The sequence below is a fragment of the Corvus cornix genome, chromosome 4 (genome assembly GCF_000738735.6).
Source record: "Corvus cornix cornix isolate S_Up_H32 chromosome 4, ASM73873v5, whole genome shotgun sequence".
NCBI classification, from domain to species: domain Eukaryota; kingdom Metazoa; phylum Chordata; class Aves; order Passeriformes; family Corvidae; genus Corvus; species Corvus cornix.
Genome location: NC_046334.1, coordinates 42,966,581 through 42,993,269, shown reverse-complemented (window position 1 = coordinate 42,993,269; position 26,689 = coordinate 42,966,581). Strand labels below are relative to the sequence as shown.

At 36.2% G+C, this 26,689-nt stretch overlaps 1 protein-coding gene across 3 annotated transcripts; it reads right to left on the bottom strand.

Moving 5' to 3' along the window:
- Window positions 1-1,396: 1,396 nt before the first annotated feature.
- On the bottom strand, window positions 1,397-23,718 carry FGL1 (fibrinogen like 1). Of its 3 annotated transcripts, none has more exons than XM_010401589.3 (8): window positions 23,559-23,718; window positions 18,577-18,650; window positions 13,222-13,402; window positions 10,625-10,784; window positions 9,805-9,902; window positions 8,780-8,868; window positions 8,004-8,191; window positions 1,397-4,172 (listed from the first exon to the last, which is right to left on the bottom strand). In XM_010401589.3, exons 2-8 carry the CDS (start codon window positions 18,640-18,642, stop codon window positions 4,013-4,015), a joined length of 942 nt encoding a protein of 313 aa, XP_010399891.1. In that variant the 5' UTR covers window positions 18,643-18,650; window positions 23,559-23,718; the 3' UTR covers window positions 1,397-4,012. The 3 variants fall into 3 exon arrangements, with proteins under 3 accessions (XP_010399891.1, XP_019142596.1, XP_019142595.1); XM_019287051.3 differs by lacking the exon at window positions 23,559-23,718 and adding an exon at window positions 22,769-22,859; XM_019287050.2 differs by lacking the exons at window positions 18,577-18,650; window positions 23,559-23,718 and adding an exon at window positions 15,881-16,003.
- Between the last annotated feature and the right edge of the window lie 2,971 nt (window positions 23,719-26,689).

Here is a 26,689-nt window from a genome sequence, read left to right as displayed (position 1 = left end):
AGAGGAACTGTCTTAGTTAACTGAAGATGTAGCAATGACAAACCAGATTTCATCCTGCACTAAACAAAGATTAAGATGGCCCTCAGGTACTTGGAAAAGAGGAAATTTTGAAATGTGTATTCAACAAAAAAGATTAATTAAGCATCAGAAAAGCCACTATCACAATAAAGTTTTATACCCTCTTTGAAGAAGCACTTTAACGAAAATTTGAACCTCCCTCTGAGCATACCTTGCATATGGATTTTAACTGAATGTTTGAATCCTTACCAATTTCCCAATTCTCAGACCTGCTCTGAGGAAACACCAAGCATACTTATATTCATTTCAAAGTACTTCCTGGTTTTGAAGGCTCCATTTTTGCTTTCTAAGTTGACCACTTAATAAACAATTAAAAAAAAAACCAAAACAGAAGTAAGTGGAAATTTTTCAAAATTTAGGTACAGAATACTTCCCTGGATACTTCTGCTCTCTCTTCCTGTTACAACTGCCAAAGAGAACCTACTACTGAAGGAAAATCTGCATTTTCATTCTTTTGTGCTAATGAGAAGTGAACTAAAGGAACGTGATAGGACTGTTCACAGACCTGGCAACCTGTGGTTCTAATCCCCTTTCTGGGTGTACCATTTCAAGAGCAAGAAGAAGTAGCTCTGACAGAACAAATGTTATACTGACAAAAGGCATTCAGGAATTGGTGTAAGGAGTAACAGTTTTGGGAATGGTGAGGAGAGGTAGCAAGACAGTGAGCTGAAGAGAAGAATCTCCAATGGAAAGCAGTAGGCCAGACTGCAGTACCTCAGCTCTATCAATGCATTCTAGATCTTCTAGGGAAAACAAATGCTGTAACATAAAAGGCTCTGTTACTGCTCATTTAATTCACCTGGGATTGTGGTTTCCATCTTTTAATCTCCAATATGTTGAGTAAATGCAAGAGCACAGACATAGAAATAAAATAGAAGAGTGTTTCCCTTGAACAGATATACAAAAATATATATTTTTGATTCCACATTGGTGGTAGAGATCATTATGTTCTTTATTAACATGACTGACAAAACATTTTCTCTGTTATTTCCTCAATTCTTATTCTTCTTCTGTTGGGTTATATGCTTTGTATGATATAGTATGTATTCATTTTCAGCTATTTGGGAATTATGTTCTGTCTAACACCAGAACAAATAAACTGGCCCATGTTCTGCTATCTTGTAAGAACTATTTAGGACATGTTTGTACCTGCTGAGGAAATAAATTAATGTGAACAGGCAAGCCTGGCAGAGAAAAGAATTCTCTTCCATCATTGTGTCTTGTCTGGTAGCTATTAAAACTTCCCTTTTGAAAATAAATGGTTTGTTTATTTAAGAACAATTATATGACCATTTTGAATTACAACACTTTCACATGCTTTTCATGCGGCCAGACAGATTTATTGCACAAAGAAAGGCCATGGAAAAGTGGTGGAAATTAAATACAATATTTGCACATTGCTGACAGTATGCTAGATGCTTCCTTGTTCTGAACAGAATTCAGTCCAAATAAACATATAAATGCATTATAAGATGTACAAAGATATATTTGATTCTTCTTCATTTTATGATTTCCAGTATAGAAAAGGAGTCAAATTTTACATCAGAATATCTCAAAAGCACCCTAACTCGGCCAAAAGATTTCATTAGTGTTCTTATAAATAAAGAGGATGAATTTATGCTGCAGTACATAGAAAAATTTATCGTAGATTTTATGAGCACAATCTGTACATTTTGAAAGGGGTTTTTTTGTGTGCTAAAGATCCAACTTTCCTGTTGATAAATCCTCCTTTTTATTTTGGTGGAATATGATCTGCCTTGACACTCTCCAAATTCATGAGTTAATCTTTCCATTTTCCTGTGAAAAACTAAAGATGTTTTTTTCAATTTCTACATAGTGGCATTCTGGTTTTTTTCCAAATAATTAAAGCTTTCTCCTTTTAGGGTAGCAAAATAATTTTAAAATTATTATGGGAAATACTGTACTTATAACGGTTTTTTAAACTACTCTAAAACTTCCATCACATTATTAATAACCCATACCTACAGACATATGCATAGTTACATGGGAACCCATTTTAAGTTCTGTAATGAAATTGAATAAAAATACTTCATCAGATTTTCTGTTTTAATGTTGAATTTCTCTCTCTCTCTCTCTCTCTCTCTCCCTCCCTGCCCTGCCCCTCACCCCCCTTACACACACACACATAGGGCGATAGGCCTTCCTCTCAGATACTGAATGTGATTTGGTGTAACTAATGAGAAAAGTTCAAAATAAGCAATTGTAGAGCTGTTCATTGGTTCTCTCATGCATGGGTACAGGGATGTGCTAAAGGCTAGAAATCTCTAGGACGGTATCAATTGATACATCAAGAAAAAGACTGGATTATCTAGAATACCTGCTATTATCACAAAAACAAGAGACCTTGAAACTTCTATACTGCAGATTTTCATCAGCAACATCCTCCCGCCCTTTTCTATGCAATTCTCTCAAGGATTCCTTACAAACTTTTGTTTCAGGAGGATGAAAATGGAAGGAAAAATTGCCATGCAGAGAGTTACCATTCAGCTGACCTGTGTTCACAGCAATGTAGTTATAAACTGACCTTTACCAAAACTTAGTTTCAATTATGTTGTGTGACTGAAAGTGGCTGCCTTGTTCAAAACTGTATTTGGATGGGGGAGAGAGAGTGGCAGTTCAACCACAAAAGCAAAATTATTTTAGGAAAGCAAGCTTAGATCCATATTTTTTTTGAGGCCTTCATTTGCATCTGCCCAGCAGCAATGGACTACATTTCATTGGATAGCTTTCTCTAGAGAGTGTTCCTATCTTCTCCATGGCAGCAAGCACTAATCAGCAACTCTTGTTATTACTGGCTATTGGAGTCTATTGGAGTGCCAGGCACAAAAGCCAGGGGTAGGCAAAATCTCTCTTACCATCATTCTTGTACAAGAAAAATATGGATATGCAGCTTGAGATGGATAAAAGCCCACACAAGTACATAGAGCCTACACAAGTACATAGGAAAAGGAGAGGAAGTGACTGAACAGGACATTCAAATTCAGAGAGTTGTAAAGTCTAACAGACACAAAAACAAAGTAGAGATTTATAGTGTCAAGCACTAAGAACCTCTAAAATGACAGATTTTTGCTGCACATGAAATATACTTCCCTCTACACATGCCTTCTGTTCAAACCTTAGCTCACACTAAAATTAGTTGCAGCTTTTGTTAAACTCCAAATGTCAGTATATTAAAGTCCTTTAAAAATAATAAAAATAAAAGAAAGAAAGGCGTTATGGTTACCAAGAAGGAAAAATGCGTAATTACTGACCATCTAAAAATGTTAGACTGAAATGTTGTGACCAGCCCTAGAAATGCTTCAGCAAACAAGAGACAATCCACTTCCCTATGCTGGATTCAATTGATTGTATCCTGGTAGCACCCCTTCTCTTTCTTCTATTCCCTGCCTCATTCTTTAAACCTTTTATGTATGCTATGTACACAACACATGCAACCGTTACATCAGAGGAATTTACAGGAAACTCATTTCTGAAGTCTTGGACCTTTCCAAAGCAGGTATATCCCATCCACTGAATAAACCTTATGCTTCTATTTGAGTAAGTTTCTTTATTGTAGTAAGTACAATTAATTTTCATTTTTGAGACTGCATAGTAACAATACTGTTGTTTTTAAGGGTGAAAGGATTTCTAGTTACTGTAAAGCCAAAAATTCTCCATCTTGATGAAGATGTCCTTATTCCTAGTTGAACACTTGCCTTTTTAAAAAAACACCTGGACCCATATTAGCATTAATATTCGTATTTAAAGGTTCATCAGCTATCTTGTCTTTTCACTTACATCTCATAAAACTACTTGTTGCAGAGGAATTTTTCAAAATGTATACATTAATAGATTGAGAAGTAAAAATCTGCCCATTTTAATTTGGAATGAATTTCCTAAAAGATTCATCAGGTGACTCATGTTAATAGAATATTTAAACAATATTACGTTCAAAGTCTGCAGGTCTGACCTTCATGACAACGGATTTTAGGGAATACCACCACCCATGCCAGGTGTACCAAACAATTCCGTTGTCTGTCTTGGCAGTGTAGGGACCTCCGTAGTACAAGCCATTAAGGTTGGCAGAGTGACACCTGGTGGGAAAATAAAGGCAAACAGCAATAAGGCCTCCTGCCAAAAAGTTTCAAGCATTTGTTATTTCTATGCGAGTCAAACATTTTGCCATGTTGATGCCAGCCTAGTTTGACAGATGCCTAAATTTGCATTTGTGGATTCTGTGTGCATCAACAACAGTGGTTTACTTAGGGCAGAACTGCAAATGTTTTTTGCTTCTTTTAAACAAAAGTGCTGCTTGTTCTTTCCATGTTTTCTGACATCATTAGTTCTTGGAGTTTTTCCTGCTAATCTGTTTCAGTGGAAAATTCTTCCAGAGTTGTTCAGCATGAATTACAGCAGGGCATACACCATACTCTGGGAAAGAAATACTGTTGCAGTTTTTTGTTATTCCAGAGTAGCCCCCCTTAAGTTTTCCAGTTACATCACATGGTATTTTGTATGACACAACCTGAATACCACCATCAGTTTGCCTATTCACCTATGGACTTCTATTTACAAATAGATGAATTCCGACAGCTAATTACACACATGTACCAATTCACTGGATCATCAGAGCTGGCATTTTATTTGACTTGAGAAAGTTGAGGGGTTTTTGTTGTTTTTTAACAGACTGAGGCAGAAATGATGTTATAGTTTATTAAATACAGTGGTTGAAAGAAACAAAAAACCCTAGCAAAACCCAAAAGGCTTGAATAGGAACGAGCACAGCCTGGATGCTTCCTTGGTTTCTACGAGAAAGAAGTTTAGATCTTTATGTGACCATATGGAGAGCAAACTGGCTGTTCATTTTGCTGCACACTGTGATGAATCAGCTTGGTTTATCTGCCAGTTCAGTATTTCATTATAAATGCTGTTAATATCTAGCTGTTGAACACCATGATGATTCCAAAAGCAGACTTCAGAAAATATGCAAAGAGAAAACATTCCAAATGAACCTTATGAATATTGTTACTGGCAAATCTTAGTCTTTTTGGCTTTACTTGCACTTCATTAACAAAGTTTTTGACAACAGAGATAAAAACTGTGATTAAAACCCCATAGCAAAATTCTCATCTACATTTATGCTTATTTATTGCTTACAATTTTTAAGGTCAGTTTTGATAATGTGTTAATTGAAAGCTTATAAATAGTGGACATCAAAAGTGAGTTTGTTTTTGAGAATGACAAACTTGTATCAGAGCTGGCATAATCTTTCCAATCATCCAAATTCTGCAATAAGCAGGCACTCTGCCTACTTTGAATCAAAACACAGATTTCATTAAAAGAATCATAAGGAGGCACACTGTAATTTTGTCAACAGCAATACGAGCCAGTAAAAAGTCTTAATTAGTGCTGGGAAGCACAAATAGCGAAAATTACAGTATTCAGTATCCAAGTAGATGCTGTCTGAAGTAACTGTACATACTAAATTAAAATATCTTTCTGGCATGTGATTATTGATATGATATTGTGAAAAATCATTCATTATTCACAAGTCAATAAATACCTTAGAGTTAGTCTGTGTTTCTCCTACCTATTCAATAGGCTAATATAAAGTTAAAAATACACTGCAGTAGTTTCAAAAGTACAATCAAGACTCAAATGTCCATGGATATTTTATCTGATTTATGTATTAACTGTGTGACAGATGTGGAGAAATGGGAGCTGGTTCCCTGAAGAGCCCGTTGAATTCTGTCTGGATTTACTGACTCCCCTGACCCCACATGAATATAGTTACGCCGTCTCTGGGATGACTGGTGAGGCAGGAAGCTTGAGTTAGTGATAGCTGTCCTAACAGATCCCTGCTACCATCCATACATGGTACAACTGAAAATGGGAATGCTGGGGGAGAATAAGCTCATGTCCAACTAGAATTGTTCACTCTCACTACTTATGAACCTACTGAGCTTTGCAATGCCATGGGTGCTGGAAAGCTTATGACCTGCAGGTATTACCAGAGTGAACCCAGCTCCGTAGATTTTCATTCAAGATAAAAATCTCTGTTAGAGCTTTGCTTACAAAAGGGGCCATTTTTCTGCAGAAGTCCAGGACAACAAATGCTGAGCTGTAGCAAGACCGGTGGCTTTAAACTAGATCTGAGCTACTTCCATGTGGCCTCACTTATGTCACATCCCTTGGTTTTCATATTATCTGGGCTTCTCTGTATTTCATTAGTCCTGATAGCATAGAGCTGGCTATAAACAATTCCTTCATAGCTGGGAGCTCTTATACAAGCCAGCCAAGAGCACTAATTCCTTCTATATTTGCTAATCTGTGCATGACAAATACGTGTTTCTGAGTATTTCTCCTTTCTCTGCCAGTACTGTTCTTTTGAGTAGGACTTAGTGATACTGACATTTTCTGGTATTTCGCAGTTTTCAGTTTTGTGGGAGGCTTAACATTAAAAAGTCAATAACAAAGCAGTGAAATAACACTGTTCATAACTAATTTTCATTATCCAGCTAGACTGTCACTTTAAGAGCATGAGCTACACAACCATAATAAGAGCTAGCCTAGTAGGAGTCAGCTATCTTTAGAAGTTATGTAACACCAACTACAACGTATAAATAACTGTCAAGTTCTGCTGTACAGCTGCTTTTGCAAAGCGGTCATTCTTTTGTCCAGATCAATCTAATGTTAAAAAAAATTTTTAAAAGGCAAAAAATGTATGCAGTGGTCTAAAAGTGAATAGTGATTCAGTCTTAATGAACTCCATGGTATGATAATCAGCTTTATACGATTTGAGGTCCAGATACTTCTTTAAATCTACGAAAGTTCTGATACCATGGGAAAAGAATCTCCAACATAGTTGCCTTTCCCTTTTATATCTTAGCTTGCGCAAGAAATGCAAAAAAAACTTGTCTACATGTGACTTTTTCCATGTCTCAAACATTCTGCTGACTGGCTATCTATGGAAATACATTAAAATATATTAAAATAAGTAGTTAATTGTGAAACATTGAATTAATAGCTACATCATATCAGCTAAGGTGGTCACAGACTACTTACGAAAACAGAATTTGGCAAATGAGGAGTTAAAAAGAGAAACAAAGGATGACACAACAGAAACAATGGAGTTGATCCAGCCTGGCACCTCTTGCCAAGTGAACTGAGATCACAGTGAGAGAGTAGTATGCCTCCCTGAGCTGTATTTTAAATCTCCCTATTACATAGCTAGATTGCAGAGTTTCTTTTCATGGCTATATTTATCTAATTAATTACAGGAAAGAATATAGCTGATCTGTACAGGCTGTGCTAAGGCTACCAGTTTTATCCTTTCTTTTTGATTTGGTATATTGCATGTAAGTAGAATTTTAAAATTCTTTTATTGAACCCTATTTAAAAAAATCTTTCACTCAGTCCAGACATGCACACTGACAGAAACTGAGTGGACACATTACCATCTCCATTTAGAAAGGATAACAAGAGTGATATGCTGTGAAGTGAGGTGAAAAAAATGAGCCTTGATAACCTGGCACCAGTTTTGCTTGTCAGATATTTGCAGTGCTGCCACATCTGGTCTAGTGCAACACAGGAGAAATGCAAAAGCAAAGTACATCAGGGATATATCTGCAAACTCCACATGACCTACTTGTGTAAAAACTAGTCACCTCAGAGGGGCAGAATTATCTCCTCCTCACTGCCTGATATATGGCAAATACCATTATCACAGACCAGCTTGAGCTGCACAGTAGGTGCTGTCCCTTCTAAGGTGAGCCTCTGTCTAACCAGCACTGAGATCTCTGCTAGGGGACAAGGGCACACTGCAAATAAATAAACAATCCCAATCTATCTTCTACCATATGTTATTATTTTATGAATACACATGGAACAGAATGGTTGACAGTACCCATATAAAATAAAAATACCTGTTAAACCACCAGCCAGCCTTTTCCTCTTCAGCACAGTTCCCTTCATAGTTGTCATTATCCCTGTCTCTAGTACTGAATTTCATTCCTCGATGATCAGCCCACCATTTTATTTCAGGATGAAATCCACCAGTAAGGGAATCACCAGCTGTACCAGAGTATTCACCACAACTCATCTCATAAGAATGCTAATAAAAAATGTGAAGAAAGGAGAAAAAAAAGAAATTCCAATATGTCTTTAGCCCTTAGCATGTCCGAGAGTGAAACCACAAAGAGGAACCTAATCAGTTCCATTTGCTGCTATTTTTATGCTAAGAAATGACATGCCACTTAAACATTGTGTACTGAATAATGAAAGGCTGTAAAGATGCTTAACGGGGATAAAATTTATCATTAACCTTATGTACAAATGACCTAATAAAAACAGTGTTAGGGCTAGTTCGCAGTATACATTAACAAATCAGAACATCTTGTACCATTATTGTTGGTAGTGTCAACAAAAATAGAAAAACTGCTTTTATCCATGTCTGCTAAACCAATTGATTCATATATCTTACAGAAAGTGTGAAATTAATGTACCAAAGGAAACCACTTTTATTAGGTATTTGAAAATTATAAGCATGTGTAAGAAAGAAAATATAAGGTTCTACACAAACTTCTACACAAACTTTTCTGACATAAAGTTTCTTTATGGAACTTAGAAAACCTTTATGTCTATTGTTTGTCTAGAGAATCCACATTTTCATTAAAACTCTAGTCATTTAATATTTTATTACCTCTTCTCCTGCAACTCTGAATCTTGCATACTGTGCAAAACGCCGTTCTCCTTCAAAATCAGTTAGATCAATTCTTAAAGTATAATTCCCTTAAAACAAAAATACAAATTATTTTAGTTAAACTAGCCTATCTCACTACTTTTCAGACTGGGACATTATAGTAGAAGATTAAAAGAAAATGTTTTTATCATGAATCTTTATCACCTCAACATATTTATGGGTTTTGTCTTCTTTCTTTACGCATATTAAAGCATATATTGCTATTCTTTGCCTTTATTCACCTGAGTCAGCTTAGAAAATGTTAGAATTATTCCAATACAGATTTTCAAACATAGGGAAAAAAATGTAAAAAAAGATGGCCTTACAAGTTTTACATTTTAGTAAGATATTTGAGGTGGTAATGAAAGCATACTGAAAATTGATCAATAAATGGTCACCTATGAAAATTAGATTTTTATACTCTGAAAATAAATTAGTTATACTAGGATCACATCCTGGTGGCACTGATTTCCATGTGATTTAGCTGGCTAAGCCAGTGGATAAGTTTTGTATCTGCAGCATTCTACAACAAAGCAGAAGTTAGCTTACATTGAGTGACTATTAGAAAGATGGAAATAACTTTCTACTACGGGCCTAATCAACAGGACTGGCCTAGAATTACTTTCATGTAACAGCCCACACAGCTAAAAAGCCCTGACTAAATGTCTTGGTACAGCATATACATCACACTGGACTGTTAGTGATGCTGATGGAAAACAGATAGAGACAATTATTTTAAGGTAGACTCCTGTCTCCTGTTCCCTGTTTCACAGGGGCTCTCGGTGTGCTGGTGGCCTAAGGACAGTTTTGAACCTTTTGTTAGAAAACATACATTCAAATGTGTTTTTTCCTGAAACTGAGAGAAGCCCATGCAGACTAACAACAGAACTCAGGATTTATGGTAACAAAAAGGGAAAACAAAAAAATGGCCTGGAAAGAGGGAAGAAACAGAAACAATAAGACTATTGTTGCAATACAAATCTTACCTTGATTAGTCAAATAATGAAGATTTTTGTTTCCAAGCCAAAATTCACCATTCTTCAAAACAAAATTTCCAAAGCCATTTTCATAGTCAGCCCAGACTCTGAAAAGGGTATAAATTACTAATTTATCAAAAAAGCAAGTTTGTTTGGATGTTTTATTATACCATTTTAGATCACAGAATATCTCAAACTGGAAGGAACCTCAGGAGGCAAGCTAGTCCAGCGTCATCTCAAACCAGAGTCAGCCTTGAGATCAGACCAGGTTGTTCAGGGCTTGTCCGTTCAGATCTTGAAACTTCGAAGGATGGAGACTGCACATTCTCTTTGGGCAACCTGCTGAGTCTTTCAAGAATTAAAAATGTTTCTCCTTATATCCAGTACAGACCTCTCTTGTTTCAACTTACGTACTTTGTTTATCATCCTCCCACTAGACACATCTGTGAAGAACATTTTTACTCAAAGAACTCTCATATTGCTTGCTTTTTTTACTTTTTAGATTTTTAATAATTGCAAAAGACAAGCTAGTCCTTTACTGTCATTAAGACTCCTTGCTCCAACAGTTGTTAATGCATTTGACATTGAAGTGTCCTCATGTCAAATGCACAAGTTGTCAGAAAAAGATTTGAAAGGATTCTCACAGAAGGCACCCAGAACCAGAAGTATATCTCATGGGGAAGCTGTCCCACAGAATAACAATTCCTCCCTTTTATCTGGGGTAACAACTTACTCATATACTTCTAAAGTTCAGATTTAACTTAGCTCCATCCGGTTTAATGTTTCTTCACTTTGTTTCCAGTTTTAATTACCAAGTCAAATTACCTACCTATCAAAATTCTGGCTGCCATCAGAACGTCTCTGAAACACAGTCCAACCACCTCCTTCAGACATGTCACAGAACGCAAGGAATTCTGTCGGACTCTGGATTGGTTTTATTTTATAAAATCCATTTTGCTTATGGCCTTCATTGTAGATTTCTGCACAGTCTGTTCACAAAACATTAATTGGACACAACATTTTTAGTCCTGTACTTACTGGCAAAATCAGAAATCAAGTCAATAACAGTAATCAAGTTATGATATGTAAAAGTCATATATGAACCACACTAATAAAATGAAATGTCTCTGCAAACACATTTCTTTGACTTTTGGGCATGTTTTTGGTACTTGTGTTGCTTTAAAACTTTGCTGGGCTGTAATTATTCTGATATATCTTTGAAATAATATCTTCCCACCATGAAATATTATAATTTTTGTTTCTACTTGACTAGCAAAATAATTCCTCTGTTTTAAGTGGTGTCACTTTTAATTTACAGTGGTATCATCCACATTAGAATCCCATTACAACCATAAAATTATATGTAAAACACACAGTAACCTTTAAAAACAAACATGTACTTCTACATCCAGAAAGTTCACAGAAGTGCCAGAAACAAAAATATGGAATCTCCAGTGTTATAAACAGAAACAATTGTGAGGCCTGATTCTCCCGTTCCTTCTACCAAATAGGTGCAAAAATATATGGAAGACTACACCCAAAAAGTGCAGTATATGTGTAAAATGATACCACTTTGACTTGGTACCATTCACAGTCTGGTCTCCATTGCTGTTGATGAATGTAATTTACAACAATAACAAAGTTCAGAGCTCATGGAAATATTACAGCAATGTAACTGTATAGTCTTATATTTCTTCCTCTAGGAATTAAGAAACGAAAGGAGTTTTTTGTTTATATATAATCTACCATCAAGCAGTCATACAGAAAAGATGTATAATTTTCAGCATTTCTGTTTTTCCTGGCTGAGGTAGAGCTGATTAACTTAAAGGAATTCTGAGTTGGCTGAACTTCCAGGCCTGGTTGGAACTTTATGGACTATTATATTTCTTTTCAGTGAAAGTGTCAGTGAAGATTAGACATAGAAAATAAACACTTTATACTGAAAAAAAATAGCTATGCCAGAATTTGAATAAACTCTAATAGAAAACATCATTTAAATAACAGCTAAGTTGTCTTTCTACAGAATGTGTGACTGGCTTAGACAAAATAGCTTTTCTTGTCCATTAATTTCTTAGTAAGTTAGCAAAACACAAGCATATCTTAATTTTTAGCAGGTGTATATAGTGTGGAATTTCCTTCTCACTATCTAACTCAAATTATCCAGCTCTGTTGATATTAAAATGCTACAGCAGTTTGGGAAAATAATGCAGTGTGAATACGGAAAGGCATTTTCCAAGCTGTCAAGAAAGTGGAAAAGTAATGGGGGAAAGAATCATCAGAAATGGGAACAAGTTGGATCTGTTTTTTAGAATAACATTGTAAAATAATAAATTGAGGCATGTGCTAAGAAAGGACAAATACCTTTCAGAGAAATGTGGGTTTAATAATCTTTTCCAGTAACAAATGAGTCAGACCTAATAATAAAAATAAAATGTTCCAGGATGCTGATTACATAAGTACACCACTAAAATGGAAAGTCAGATTTACAACTGCTTTTAATATCATTTTAATGGTGTTTTATTATATTTGATACCTTGGGATCAAATGTTATATATATTAGTACTTCTTCCAGCAGCATAAGCACTACGAGTATATTCAAACAAGGCTATTAAAAATAATAGTAAGACTTTCTAGCAGTGGACAGCTCGAAACAAACACCGTCTAGAAGTCAGACTCCTAAATTGTATTTTCAATCCAACTATTGTTTTGGATGGTGTTTTATTATATTAAGAGTATGGGCCTCCCTGCAGCTTCTACAAGCCTTCCATGGTAGAGGGAGTGGATCACCACCAGAATGCTGGTGAAATTACAAAAACAACTTTAAACCAGTATTTTAAAAACTGTGATGTCATAAGCTGAATCCAGCTCAGTCAAAATGGTGCAATATAGGAATATTATTAATGTTAGATGCAGATGGCATTATGCCAGGCTTATGTGTGTAAATATGGATGTCTCAGGGACTTTACAAATTGGAACAAAGTCAGTGTGTGCTTGTAACCCAGGCAACCATTTGAACGTATGAATGTGAACTAACCCTGTTAGTTCTTTTTGAGATTGTTAGAACTTCTGACATTAGTCAAAGAACGGTGTTTAGAAATCTGTAACTCCTGATTAACATTTTGTAAATGTCTATTATTGGCTTTTATCTGTTGTATTGCTGATATTTATGCTTAATTTATTGTCCACTGACTGTTTTTGAATTATGTATTGTTAATAAATCAGTAAACTTCTTAAATCCATATTTGATTTCTACCATCTGACATTAACAATTTTTCCCTGCACAGCAGGTCCAGGTAAAAGCACTGTGTTTTAAACAAACATTCTACGATGAGGTTGTAAAACAATAACTCAATAGGCCCAATTGTGCTAAAGCTTCTGGGTATCATTACAATGAATGGAAATGAAAAGAATAGCTTCGTTTCTAACCTGAATACTGTCTTTTTCCTCCCAAGTCAATGACACTGTTTTCATCTTCTCTGTCACTGTACTGAACCTCTTTCTTCTCTAAGAGCTGTATAATTTTTAACTGCTGCTGTTTCACACGGTGTTCCAGAAGCCTCACTTGGCCCTGAAGTTGTATCTGCTCTTGAAAACATTTCTGTAAATTCTAGAGAGGAAAACATATCTTATTGTAAAATCAACAAATTTTTTGTGATACTTAACATGTGACACAAAAGAGCCAACTAACCAAGCCATAAATAAAATTTAATTTGAATAAAACATTTTGGTCACAATTTCCTACAGACATGTTGACTTCCATCTCTGTTGCTACCTTGTTTAAAATTATTTCCTATATTACTGCATATAATATACAAAACATACATATTATGCACACTTTGCAAAAATACCTTTGCTTTAGTGCTACCAGTTCTAAATGAAAACACGCATCTGGGACTTTGAGGAAAAACACTGTAGTACAGGCCCCATCAGAAGGATGGCTTATCCTCTATCATCTTCCATGCACAGAGATTTTCTATCCAGTGAAGCCTGCTACTAACATTGTGAAGGTTCTAAAGAGTTTTAAAGAAATGCAATCCACATGGATATGTTTTCAACTTCATTGCGCATTTTTCAAATGCTTTTAAATGACACACTTCTTATGATAAGAATCCTAACATTGCCAACATAAATATTGTTAAGTTTTAAGCTCATTTTTGGCATGCTGAAATAGTCCCTAAGAAGTTATGAATATGCATGAAAAATAAAAGTAAAAACAAAAGTTAAAGTCAATGTTGTGCTGTGACTTGTGTACTTAATTTTGCCATGCAGAGTGGGTGAGAAATGTGGCAATTCTGATACAGTGATACCTAGCACTCACTTGAGCCTCAAGAGCTGGAATAGCTGATCCAAATTCCGACATGCTGAATGCATGCTGAGCAATAAATAATTGGTTTTAAATTAAAGACTATGGTAAAACAGCCAAAGTGAACAGAACCTGATCTAGAGAGCTTAAATTAAAATAGTCTGTATGGTTTAAAATAGATATTGAATAAATTTGATTTCAGTGTGAGGGAGAAAAGCCTTTGGAAACATGACACAGGTTTTGCATCAGTAACACTGCAATTTTACATGAGCAGAGTTTAGTTGCTCTGGTGCTTGTAAAAGAGCACAACTAACACTGTAAAGGCAAAATCAAAGGGTGACCTTCTGGAAATCTGACATGTAAGATCAAATTTGCAGTAGTTCTAAATTGGTGCTACCTTATTCATAGGGAACATTATTTACAGGTAGACCTGCGATATTTGCCATCCATATGGAAGAATTGATATCTCAGAACATTGCCTTATCACACCAAGCTATAGAAATGTCTTCAATAGCATACTGCTGTGCACAGTGAGGCACACCTTAGTGGTGTCTGCACACTTTCATTTGCACCAAGCTCAGGCTTCACCCACTGTCCATTAACACTCCCAGCAAAATATTCCACTTGTCTGCAATATTTAGTTACACTCAAAAATTTGATCATAAAACTGTGCAGAACAATCCTGAACACAGACTCTGCCTTAAGTATTACTGAAGTGTATCAGAGACTTGCTTTAATCCATACTTAACTGCAATCTAATATACATGGTGAAATAAAAGCATGGGGAAAAAAATATACACATATGTGGCATAACTAGTCAGTTTGTCAGCGACCTATTGGAGAGGGAAAGGTTCAGCGGGCTGCTTTTGGGCCGCCCAGTGGGGCTGCTTGGCCCGCTGTGCGTGTGCAGCGCTGAGCCTCGTGCTGGCCGAGGAGCTGCTGGGGAACCATGGTGACTCTTGGTCACAAGGGGATGCTGGAAGGCCAGAGGCACATTTCCCAAACACCTTTTTTAGAGGGACACAGCAGCCCACGACCCAGTAGTATCCTGGAAGTCCTATCTTATTTAAGAACCTTCCCTTGAAAATCTTTTCCGGTTGCTGACAGCTGTATTGATACTATATGAGATGCCTAGCATATCATCCTTTTCTTCTAGCAGGAAACAAGAGAAGAAAATAGCTAAAATATATGGACATACAAAGTTGCTACAGTGGCTAAGAGGGATGTTATTTGACTATACGAACTGGTTAACGTGGGACATGTTGCCTATTACAAAGAAAAGATGCACTATTTATTGTACAGCCTTTCCAGGGTGGTTGTCTCAATTGTATCTGCAGCTTCATACAAATCCTTCACAAAAGTTGAATTTTCTATTCAGTGGGAATGAATTCAATGGGAGATTCAGAAGAGGCTTCCTTGACAGGTGTCTGCAAATTGTCATTCTAGTCCTGTATGAATACAGAAAATTAGAGGACTGCAGAGCTTTAGAGAGAGAGAAAGAGATGCACAGGTGGATTGAGAAAGAGTGAATAAATTTTAGAAGTATTGAAAAAGTATTTCCAGGCTTGCCCTGATCAGCTAATGCTAACTATAAAAGAAAAGCTGTCCAAAAAATCCCATGTTCCCAGTCAGATCAAATATTTATTCTAATCATACTAAGTTCAGAGTGATAAAGAAGCCACCATGCCACAGTTACCGGTTTTACTGAGAAAGTTAGCCTGTATCAGTCTTAACTCAGTACTCACAACCTTGAAGAACATGGTAAAATGCAACAGGAGAGACCTGGAAATGGTGGCTCCCGTTGCCAGGCCCTTGTAATTGCATAGACAAGACGTCAGGTGGGGAACCTCTCTGACACATGGCCAGATCTGAGCCACAAAGTGCTTCCATTCTGGAAAGAGCAAGAGACGGTGCATTTGAGGAGAGGCAGCTACAGGCAGCTATGTGTGTTGCTTTCAGGTGCAGCAGAAATGCATCTATCAGTTCCCCTTTTCATACTGCTAAAAACAATTCTCCTACTGTGATTAAATTATATACTACAAGTATAGAACTTCTGAAAAAGTATTACCTTACCTTAGAAAAACTTGGTATTTAAATTCAGTATGACACCACTTCATATATCACAATAAAAGATCCTTTCCTTTGAACCAAATTAAACACAAGCCTGTAACAGGCTGTGTCTCTATTATTCTTAAACTTGCATTTTAAATCCATCTTTTGTTATTGCTTACTTAAAAATTATGAATCAATTCATAAAAGTGAAAAACTAACTATGAGCTGATTCTCATCTACTTTACAGACAACACACTCATGATAGGGTGAACAGCAATATATCTACATTACACATAGCAATTTCTGATTTAAAAGGTTTTAAGCTCTCAGTGACAGTAAATTAGAAGTGACAATCAAGACATCGCTAGCCATAGTGAAAAACTGCAGCATAAGGAAAAAAAAAAAGATTGAGCAGAAATAAAATTTTGAAAGTAACCTGCATACGAAAAGTACTGGTATGTGATACTTTCCTTTCTCTCCCTGACTTCAGCCTTCTCAGTGATGTCTCTCTCTGTCAACTCCAGACAAATCCCATTAGACTTTACTGCTGAACAGAAAAACCACTGTTCTCATATTTGGAATTCCATGTCTATTTTTTCCATGGGACAATCACAAGGTAACTGTAACTTCAGTTGGATCAATGGGGCTTTTAGATCTTCAGTTTACAAGATTGAATTGACATTCTTTCAATGTGCTGCTACACTTTTTTTCCACAGGATAACCCTTTTAAAATCATTGGAGTTAAACCAATGCACAGCTGAAGTAATATAGAAGCAAAATGTAAATTAGGGTCATAAGTCAGCAGCTAAAACATATTGCTATTCCATCTGTTAGATATGGACCAAAGTTAAACCATTACAATGTTGAAACACTCAACAAAATGTGAATTTTACTGTGACTCTGTCCAGTGTACTGTGGTGCCCACTGATTGAAACCAGACTGAACACAACCTGTTCTGTCTGTTTCAGTGAAGTAACTGTTTGCACTGCACATTGAGAAGCAATTATCTAACAACTGCTGACAGCTCTGCTCTTGGGCACACAGTCCCACATTTAAGCAGCTGCTGCAATTAATGTGCATTCACTTTCATTATTGTGTGAATTATTTAGCAGCTAGTGACCTTTCACTAAAATTATTGCTATAAATTAGACTCGGAATACTTTATGAAAACTATGAAAAGACAAAGTTTTTACTTGTGGTGCTATTTCCTATACTTTTTAGAACACAAACTACCTCCAAAATATCTCTATATTGAGATTAGTGTTTTAATGAGATTAAAAGGTGAAAACTTTGAGATTAAGTTCAGTATATTCCTAGTTCTTACTCAGAGGGTCAGTTAAAGTCCACAATATTCTAAATGAAAAATAATAATTAAAAAATAAGTAAATGCATTTAACTGTAATGCCTCATTTCTCAGTAGGCCTCTGCAGAAATTAGTAATACTTTTTTCCACTGAGCAGAAGTGATTACAGAGTCAGGTGCTTCCCATTCAGCCTCTATAAAGCTACTTATCTGAACAAAAGTTTTCTATAAGGTAATATAAGCCACAAACAATAGTTCTGAATTCCTCAACCACTTCTACCTAGGCAATTATGAATCAAGAATTAAATCCCTTTAGGCTTCTGCTATTTAGGACCTGAATATCAAACTAATAAGGACAGCCATGGCATGCAGTGCAGGGTTGGTGAGGCTAGAGGTATGTGATTTTGTTAGGGTTTTTGTTGGAGAAACAGAATATATATAGGAGAGGCTTTTGGGAACTTGAATTGAAGGAGCTTTGATCATGTGTCTGAGGGTGAATTATAATGTAGTTACATGGAAAGAAGTAAGAATATAAAGTTATGGATCTTGTTTGAGAAAAAGTTATATGGCAAGTGGACAAGGTGGAAAAGGACAGAAACATTCTGCATACCAAGTGTCAGTGACCAGAAATACCACTGCTGCAGCCACCGCTTCAGGAGTTCCTGGGCTTTGCCTTTCTCTAAGTATGCTGCTCAAAAAAACAGGTGTTATTCTGAGTTACCATTACCCCTGAATGGTAGTATAAACATCTTGTGTGCCTTCAGTACAATGTGCCTCCATACACTATATGGTATCTTTTTTAGGAAAGAATTATAGATTATTTCATATCAGATACAGTCACAAACTGACTGGATTTCTTTCTTCAGTGCCATTGCCTAGTGATTTATCTTCCGTTGTAAATTTATGCATTTGTTTCTTCTTTCCTTATTGGAAACTTGTCCCCACTGAACACCATTTGAAGCTATTTCCTCATTCCTTCATTTTTTTATGAATTCTAATCTTTTCCATCAAAGGTTCTGCCATCTCGTGTAGAGATTGTGAGCACTATGGAGGGCATGTGCATTGTGAACACTATGCAGTATTTAGAAGAAACTCTATTAAAAAAATTAATTACTAGAACTTACAGAGCTGCCAATGACATCCATCAAGCTGGCTGCAAGGACAAAATCAATCATTATCAAAATCTTCATTTTGAAAGCTGTGAAGTAGAGGAACAAAGGAAATACTAGTTAACTTCAACATAAAAACTAAAATTTGCACTTGACATCTTAAATCTTATTCAAAAGAGTCTATTTAACCTGTAATTCTTTTCTTAAAATTTGTAAATATAATGTATATGCAGGATTCATTACAAATGTCTAAAATAGTCTGATAAAATACAACTCCAAAAGCCAGTAAAATGAGAATTTATCCTTTTAGGCCACTTTGTATTAGAGGTCTCCATGTATTTTAGGACAGCTATTAAAGATTCAAACTCACATATTTTATTTTCAAGACAAAAGCAAAAACATTTTAAAACAAACTGAAAAACAGGGAAATATTCCTTGTTGGTCCTTTAAATTTGTGAGAAAGCTCTCTGTCATAGACAAGTACTTAAAATCTGAGTTGGTCTAGTTGTCTTTGAACTACAGATTTGTGCAACTTTTGTGCACCAGGACAGGATCAAGACAATTTTACTGTTATAGAGTAATTTGGGGGAAAAATCCAAAATAGTTACCAGCTTTTATTCTAACGGTGACAAGGATGACATCTTTAAACTGATAGCTATGGATACTTTGTACTGTATGACCCATAGCATTTTAAATCCCATTGTTTCATATGAAAATTAATTTATAGGCCAAGCCAATCACCACTGTATCTCACTGCCTTGCAAACATTAGCTGATAGAACTTCAAAAATTTTTTGAGACAGATGTGTGCTTTTCACAGACAAACCAAGGCCTCCAATCAATAAAATATTTACGTAGATTATACATAAACCTATTCTGAATTAATTAGTTAAACTGCTGCAAGCTATCAACTGAGGAATCTTTCTTTTTCTTTTGTAACTACAAATATTTTCATTTAGCATATGCTAACACCTATTTAAACCAGAATATGCTTCCACTCTGCTTTTCCTACCATGGAGTTATTAAGGAAAAGATCTCCAAGATCATCGAGTTGAACCATTAACTTAACACTGACAGGTCCACCACTAAACCATGTCCCTATGCACCACATCTGCATTTCTTGAATGCTTCCAGGGATGGTGACACATTAAAGCATTTGTGGTTAGACAAAGTGTAATGCCTATAATAGAGATTAATGATTTGATACCAGCATGTGCTTATTGATAAACCAACTTTACGAAAATTTCCACTCATGTTTCTACAGAAATTGATATAAAACATTAGTAGGACTTTGGCAGACGGTGCTTTTTACTGTACAAAGATAAGCAAGGTGATGATGAGAAGTATGTTTTTAAGTTCGTGTAAAACTGGACAAGTCCAACTGTATTTTCACCAATCTCTTAAAACTTCATGCAAGATGAGAAATTACAGCCTAGACAAATCTCAGATTTCAACAGCTACCTATAAGATACTTACGATGCTTTTTAAAATTACAGTTATTTAAGTAACTTAAATTACAAAATTGGTTTGGTGTTTGTTTGGGTTTTTTTACTTCTAAGGTTTGCTGGTTTGAAAGCATCGTATCTGAAAGCATAGTATCTGAAAGCATAGAGTTTTGAGGCCCAAGTATATCTGCATAAAGCTCATTATCTCACTTCTTGCACAGGACTGATGCAGACACAAAATGTTGAGGGTACTCTGTACCTACTGACCCATGTTACAGGAGCTCAGAAGTCTTTTAAAACATTTTGGACACATACAGCATCTATCACTAAGCTGCAAAGCACTGTGTAAGCTGATGTCTGTATCTGAGGATTCCAAAGGAATCCATTAAAAATTACCTATAAAATGCTTCTTGAGTAAAAATGTGAACTGAAAATCTTAGGCTAAGTTATTTCTATGCCATAAACTTCCTGAATTTAAAAGTGTAAATTGTCCTTCATGCTAACCAAATAAATGTTACACCATTTGAATTAGAAACTTTACTAGAATTCAGTGCAAGTTCTGATTTTGTTTGAAGTGGTAAATCCTATGAACTACAGGCTTAAAAAATGGGTGGTGGTGTGTGTGTGAGGAATCTGCAAGAATTGCCTGGCAATGAATCTGTTATTTAAATGTCAGAGGTTTCTGCCATGATTAAACATGCACTTTCACCTTACAACACTAGTAATTATAGCTATTGCAGTCCCTTCTGTTTTGAAAGCAGCTGTTGCCATCTGTTGGGATGACACTGTCTGTGACAGGAGTGACCAAAGAGTACATTAGCTGTCTGGATAGCCTGCAAAAGATATGTCTCTGATAACTGCTGTCCTGACTCCTTGCATACTTTAAATATGTTTTCTAGGAGAGAAGGGACTTTATTTTTTTCACTGGAAGATTCATATTTCATACATTCTACTTCACCCCTGTTATTTTAATTATGAAAGCACAGTATCCTCCCTCACATTAGTCTTAGTATTTGAACTGTTCTATTATGATTTCACTGACTGTGAATGCCTGAATACCACAATCATTCTCAAAAAAAATCAATCTTAAATGGATTGCACAGCTTTACAACTCCAGTATTCTTCTTCTTTTTGAAAAGACTATCAAGTAAATCTTGCATACTGTTCACAGAAATTTTTGCTAGTAAAAAAAAAAAAATAGAAGACTATGAGCCACAATCAAGGCAGGTAAGTCCCTTACAGCATGTATGAGCTGCTACGAGCAAGCTGCACAAAAAGAATGAATAGCTGAGAATTGTAGAGTGTATGCAGTTGGTTTAGTTTGTCATCTTTAGATGAAGTCACCTTTCTATTTAAGGATGCCTCTTTCTAAAGAATGTTCCTCTTGTGGGAAACTTCATAAGGGCTGCACTTGGAAGACAACTTAGCATGTCAGCTTTAATGCTGAATTAAAACATGCTCAAAAGACATATCAAAATATAATAATAGTCTCATAAATTTCTAAATTTGATGATTTAAATACATTGGTGAAGATATTTTAATCCTCTAGTTTCATTTTTAAGAAAGCAAGCTGGACAGTAAACTCAAGCTGGAGTATTGATCCTGTAGTCACTCAAAATATAAGCTCACTATGAATGTCAGACAAGAGGCTTATAAAGAGGGAGAAACTGAGAGCTCCATTTGGCAGATCTACCGGTCAGAAACAAGAAGACACAAGGTAAAAAAAACCACAGAGGGCCCTCTAGTGGGATAAGGGAAACCAAAATCTTTATGCCACTGTCTTCCAAAAAAAGGGAGAAAGTCAAAAAGAATAGGAAGAGACATGAAAACTCAAGCTCTGAAAGAAAATGGGCAACTTAAAAGCATTTCTCTTCTTCTGCCCAGCAGGTAGACCCAGAGAAGGCAGAGGACAATCAGCAGTGCTGGTCCTGGACCTTGTACCTTTAAGCCAGTTTCTGAGCAGGCATAAACTCCTGTAGTTTGTCTATCTCACAGTTGCAGTGACATGAGATTCACTGAGTGGTCAACCTTCCAGTGACAAGAAAAGTGGTAAATAGGGTCAAGCCCCTTACATGTTCAAAGCACTTTGACACTCTACCCAAATCATCAGGTTCAGACATGCAATTAATGTGGGTAACTTTTTATGTAGTTACCCACGTTTCTAAGAAAAGTTTCAGTAGATGTTGTATTAGTAACAGTTCTCTTAAGGTGCACATCCATGGTCTTCAGTCACATGGAAATCTAAAGTTCTGTTCACAGGAAGCTTAACATCTTGCTCTAGGAAGACTCCTTTGAAAGTCAGTTTCTTAAACTAATTTCTTCAGGCCTTTAAATATTTACCCTTGTTATATAGCTATTTGCTGACAACACACAATTGAATAAAATACTTCACCCAAAAAACCTGCAAAAAGTTACAAATTTTCATCCGTCACCAATGAACCCAAAGAGTTAATAAGTATTGAGAGACTTCCAAGACTTTTTTTATAACACCTGTGTTGATTTAACAAAAAGAAAAATCCACACGAATTTCTACAGGGGATATGCCTTTCCAGGAAAATCTTAATCTCAGACAGTAGACATGTGGATTAATTATCACACATCATGCTAGAGTGAGAAAAACTTGGTGTTACATTTTCAAGTTGAAACACAAGCCCTTAATGGTTAGCTGAAAAAACAAATCATTACTTTCTGTTTTAAAGAAATGAAGTTTGAGTGCAACTCTTGTGAAACCTTGAAATTTTATCCCTGGGGTTACTCACTTACTATTCCAAGATTACACCTGGAATATGCATTGTCCAGTCGTGCAGAAATTTTTCTCCAAAGCTTTGGAATCCAAATTCCAGAAAGACATCTTTTTTCTTCTCTGTGCCTGGGCTTTCTTTAAAGGATACACAGACAATCAATCCTATATTCAAATTTCCCCTGAATTTTATGTTTTTTCCAAGTCTTTAAATAACAAATTACTAAGTAGATTTGATGACATTAAAGAAGTTCTGTGTTATGAAAATTTTGAACCATTAGAATGTTCTTATATTTTTGAATTTAAGAGATAGCAAACTAGATGGAATACAGATGCCTGTTTCTGTTGGCACAATGTCAATATAACTTGAATTGCTAATAAATACAATAATATTAAGAGAGAATCTGCTGAAAGGATAGAAAATGACTGGAAGGTTTTTTGTTTGCTTTCTTAAAATTCGAATGATTAAACTCATGCACAGATTTTGCTTTGTTTAAATTTGGTGGTGTTACAAAAATTGCCCTGTTTTCCTCATCTGAAAAATAATTCATGATTTTATTTACTTTTAGGTTCTAAAAGCAGCCTTGTTCATACAGCCACATAGTAATACAAATTTAGAAACTGCAGATTTGAATATTGGGTTTATTAACTACCTAGAAATGCAGGAAAATATCTAGATCCTAGTAAAACATTCATACATCATTATCAACACTGCACCAGTTATATGGCCTTCAAAAACAAATTGCTTTTAAGCTATAACTATAGAAATTAGCCAAACTTCTTTCTTCCCTCATAGGTACCTTAAATGTTTACCTTTAACTTCTGGACAGAACTCAAAGTTGTTAAATCTTCTTAAGCTGATGCAAAAATTCCAGAGCCCTTCCCAAGCTGCGATTGTTTTTGCTATTAAATTCTGCAGAGTTGAGGCTTACATCTGCTATGAGTCACTGGGCTGGAATGTTCCTGAGAAGTTGCCGTTATCAAGACTAAATTGCAACATAAGAAGGAGATGACGGTAATTCTGTGCCTAACACAACACTTCTGAAACAAAAATAAACCAAAAATAACAAAGGATCATCCATTCCCTTTCGCTGTTGTGATCCAGGAAATTGCTCTCTGTATCATACTCAGCTTTATACTCCACTCCTTTCCATAGTCACAGCCTAAATCTCTTAGGCTTCAGAGGTACATAGAGAGTGTAACTGACTCAATGGATTTAAGATAAAAACCATAATCACTCAGACTAGAAATTACATGTCAGAGGTGTTCAGGTAAAGCTGAAGGGAAAAAGAAAAAAGTGCCAAAAAAATCTTGTGTGATGTGTTTTTTAGTCAAGGCACAGAGAAGCACAGCATCTCAGTGACTTCATTAGACAAAACCATTTTCTATATGAGCTTTTTAGAGTCAGACGAATACATCAAAGAATGTTTTAAAATACAATTTGTTTTGAGTGTTTGCCCTTCTTTTATGCTGACTCTTCCCAAGAAGTTCAATAAATGAGCATGCTTAAAGGAATGTGCTGGAAGAAAAGAAGTCTTAAGGAAATCCTGAACAATAGCAATAAAATGAGCTTTACATTCCACAATATAAATACAGAATCACAGAATGCCCTGGGTTGGAAGGGACCTTAAAAGTTACCTAGTTCCAAACCCCCTGCTGTGGGCAGGGACACTGTCCACTAGACCAGGTTGCTCAAAGCCACATCCAACCTGGCCTCAAACACTTCCAGGGATGAGGCATCCACAATTTCTCTGTTCCACCACCCTCACAGTAAAGATTTTCTTTTTAATATCTAATCTTAACCTACTCTCTCTCACTTTAAAGTCCTTCCCCCTTGTCCTGTCACTATATGCCCTTGTAAATAGTCTCTCTCCATCTTTTTTCAGAATCACAGAATATTCTGAGTTGGAAGAGACCCACAAGGATCATCGAGTCCAGATCTTAAATGAATGGCATACAGGGATCTGCAACCATGGCATTATCAGCACCCACACTTAGACCAACTGAGCTAAACTTAGGGTCTTAAGGTGCCCTTAAGGGCACATGTAGGTGCCCTTCACGTGCTTCCTATTGAAGACTTATTGCAAACGCCCTCAGAATAATTTCTGGTGCATTATTTGGAATCTGGTTACCTGGCAGTATTTCTCTTTACTCATTACATTACATCAACTAATTAAATTCATATTCTGAATTTCAAATATTTACTAATTATAGTAAATTACTCCTGGGAAACTGACACTAGGAATTATTCTAAAATTCAAGATCATGCAGCAAATAATTTTTACTGAGAATCTTACTATGACTAATGACTTTTTCAAGGAGGGACATACCTGTTCATAGTGTTACTCCTAACCAGTAGTTACTCAGTGGGTGGGCTCTGAATTTAGAAAGTGGAAAAAGGCATGGCATTTTAAAGTCAGATTTATTAACAATAAACAAATGAAATAAAATAAATAAAGTAAACAATTTATTGAGGGTTATAAGTAGACTGCCCATCACTTGAGGGATTTAAACAAAGACTGGATGGCTAAAATACATGACTATGGTTCAGTTAAACAAGAATTATATACAGTGTCAAGTCAGAGATTTGTGTTATTCAAGAAGGTTATATGCTACCCATCATCAGAATGGTTTTGTAAAGATAAACATACTAAATAGAAGACTTTCAAAGAATATACAAGTGGAAGTCATATAAGCACAGAAGGAAGAGAGAGCTGTCTTTTTAGACCTGTTGGATACATTCAATACTGAAAACTTGCAAATGTTTGTGAGAGACTGGAGGAGATGGCTGGCATGAAACATTTCAGGCTGATGTGTGGGGAAAGGGGCAGACCAAGTCTTGCCCTGGCAAGGCAACACTCTGCTCCACACACCCCATCCCTGGGGCCTGTATCCCAGCCCCCACAGGGGCTGCCAATCCCTGGCACACCAGAGGCCATGCTCCACACCTGCCCCTGGAGGCCCTAACCCAGATCCTGAGTGGTTACCAGACCAGAAGTCCTACCCAGGGGAAGGGCCCAGGAAAGCCAAAATGTACTTAAGCCAGAGCACAAGGCACGCATATTGTCTTAACCCCACCTCCCTTGGGTTTTGATCAGCTGAAACACTGCTGGAACCAGGAGCAGTAGTTATATTTGTTCTTTTCTGCATCTCCTCCCTTTTGCTTTCTTCTTCCCCTAATTCCCTCTTCTCAACGTTTGAGTAACTTAAAATTGGGTGGATTGGAGTTTGCTAGGTTGAATGAGCTTAGAGTTTGCTAAGTTATTGCTTTGTGAAATGCTTTATGTTGATTGAATGTTGCTGTCAACTTTTGCCAAAGTTCCCTGATTTTCTGAAGTTTGACAGTAAAGTTTCTGTTGTTTTGGCCACTTGAAGAATATCTTGCTGATATTTTCTGCCATGCATCTGATTCAGGGTACGTAAAAGAACCTTCGTCCCTTTTAAGAATTCGTTGAGTGAGATCTGAGGCTTTACAATGTCATAGACCTTACTGTGGATGTTCACACAGATATTCAGGTTTGCTGTTCTTCGAAGAGTTTGCACAGAAGTGAAGGAAAACATTGCAAGGATCATTAATAACCCTTCTATCATTTTTTCATAGAGCATATATAAAGGATAAAATGCTATTTCTCATTTCTACACTAAATCAAGATGTCTAGACTTCCTCCAAGCAAGGTAAAAACATTCAGTTGTATTATTTCCACTGTATACCTTTTTTTTGATGTTTAAAAGAAAAAGCTAGCACAAGAAATCAGTGATCTTTTTTACCATTATATTAGCACTTGCAGCTGAGTACCTCTCCAGGTATTTTAATCTGGCAGAAGTTTAACAACTTAGGGAAGTCCCAGACATGGATACTAGCTGGTGATGGGTGGATTGAGAGCAGATCTTAAGAGATGGGCTTAGTGGATGAAAAGCTAAATATGAGCCAGAAACACATCCTT

Coding starts and splice junctions, on each gene's coding strand:
- FGL1 (XM_019287050.2), bottom strand. CDS start 15,988: ATGGAAGCACTTTGTGGCTCAGATCTGGCCATGTGTCAGAGAGGTTCC. Junction 10,785..13,221: donor AGGAAAAAGACAGTATTCAG/GTTAGAAACGAA, acceptor TTTTGTGAACAG/ACTGTGCAGAAATCTACAAT. Junction 8,869..9,804: donor TCATTATTTGACTAATCAAG/GTAAGATTTGTA, acceptor TTTTGTTTTAAG/GGAATTATACTTTAAGAATT.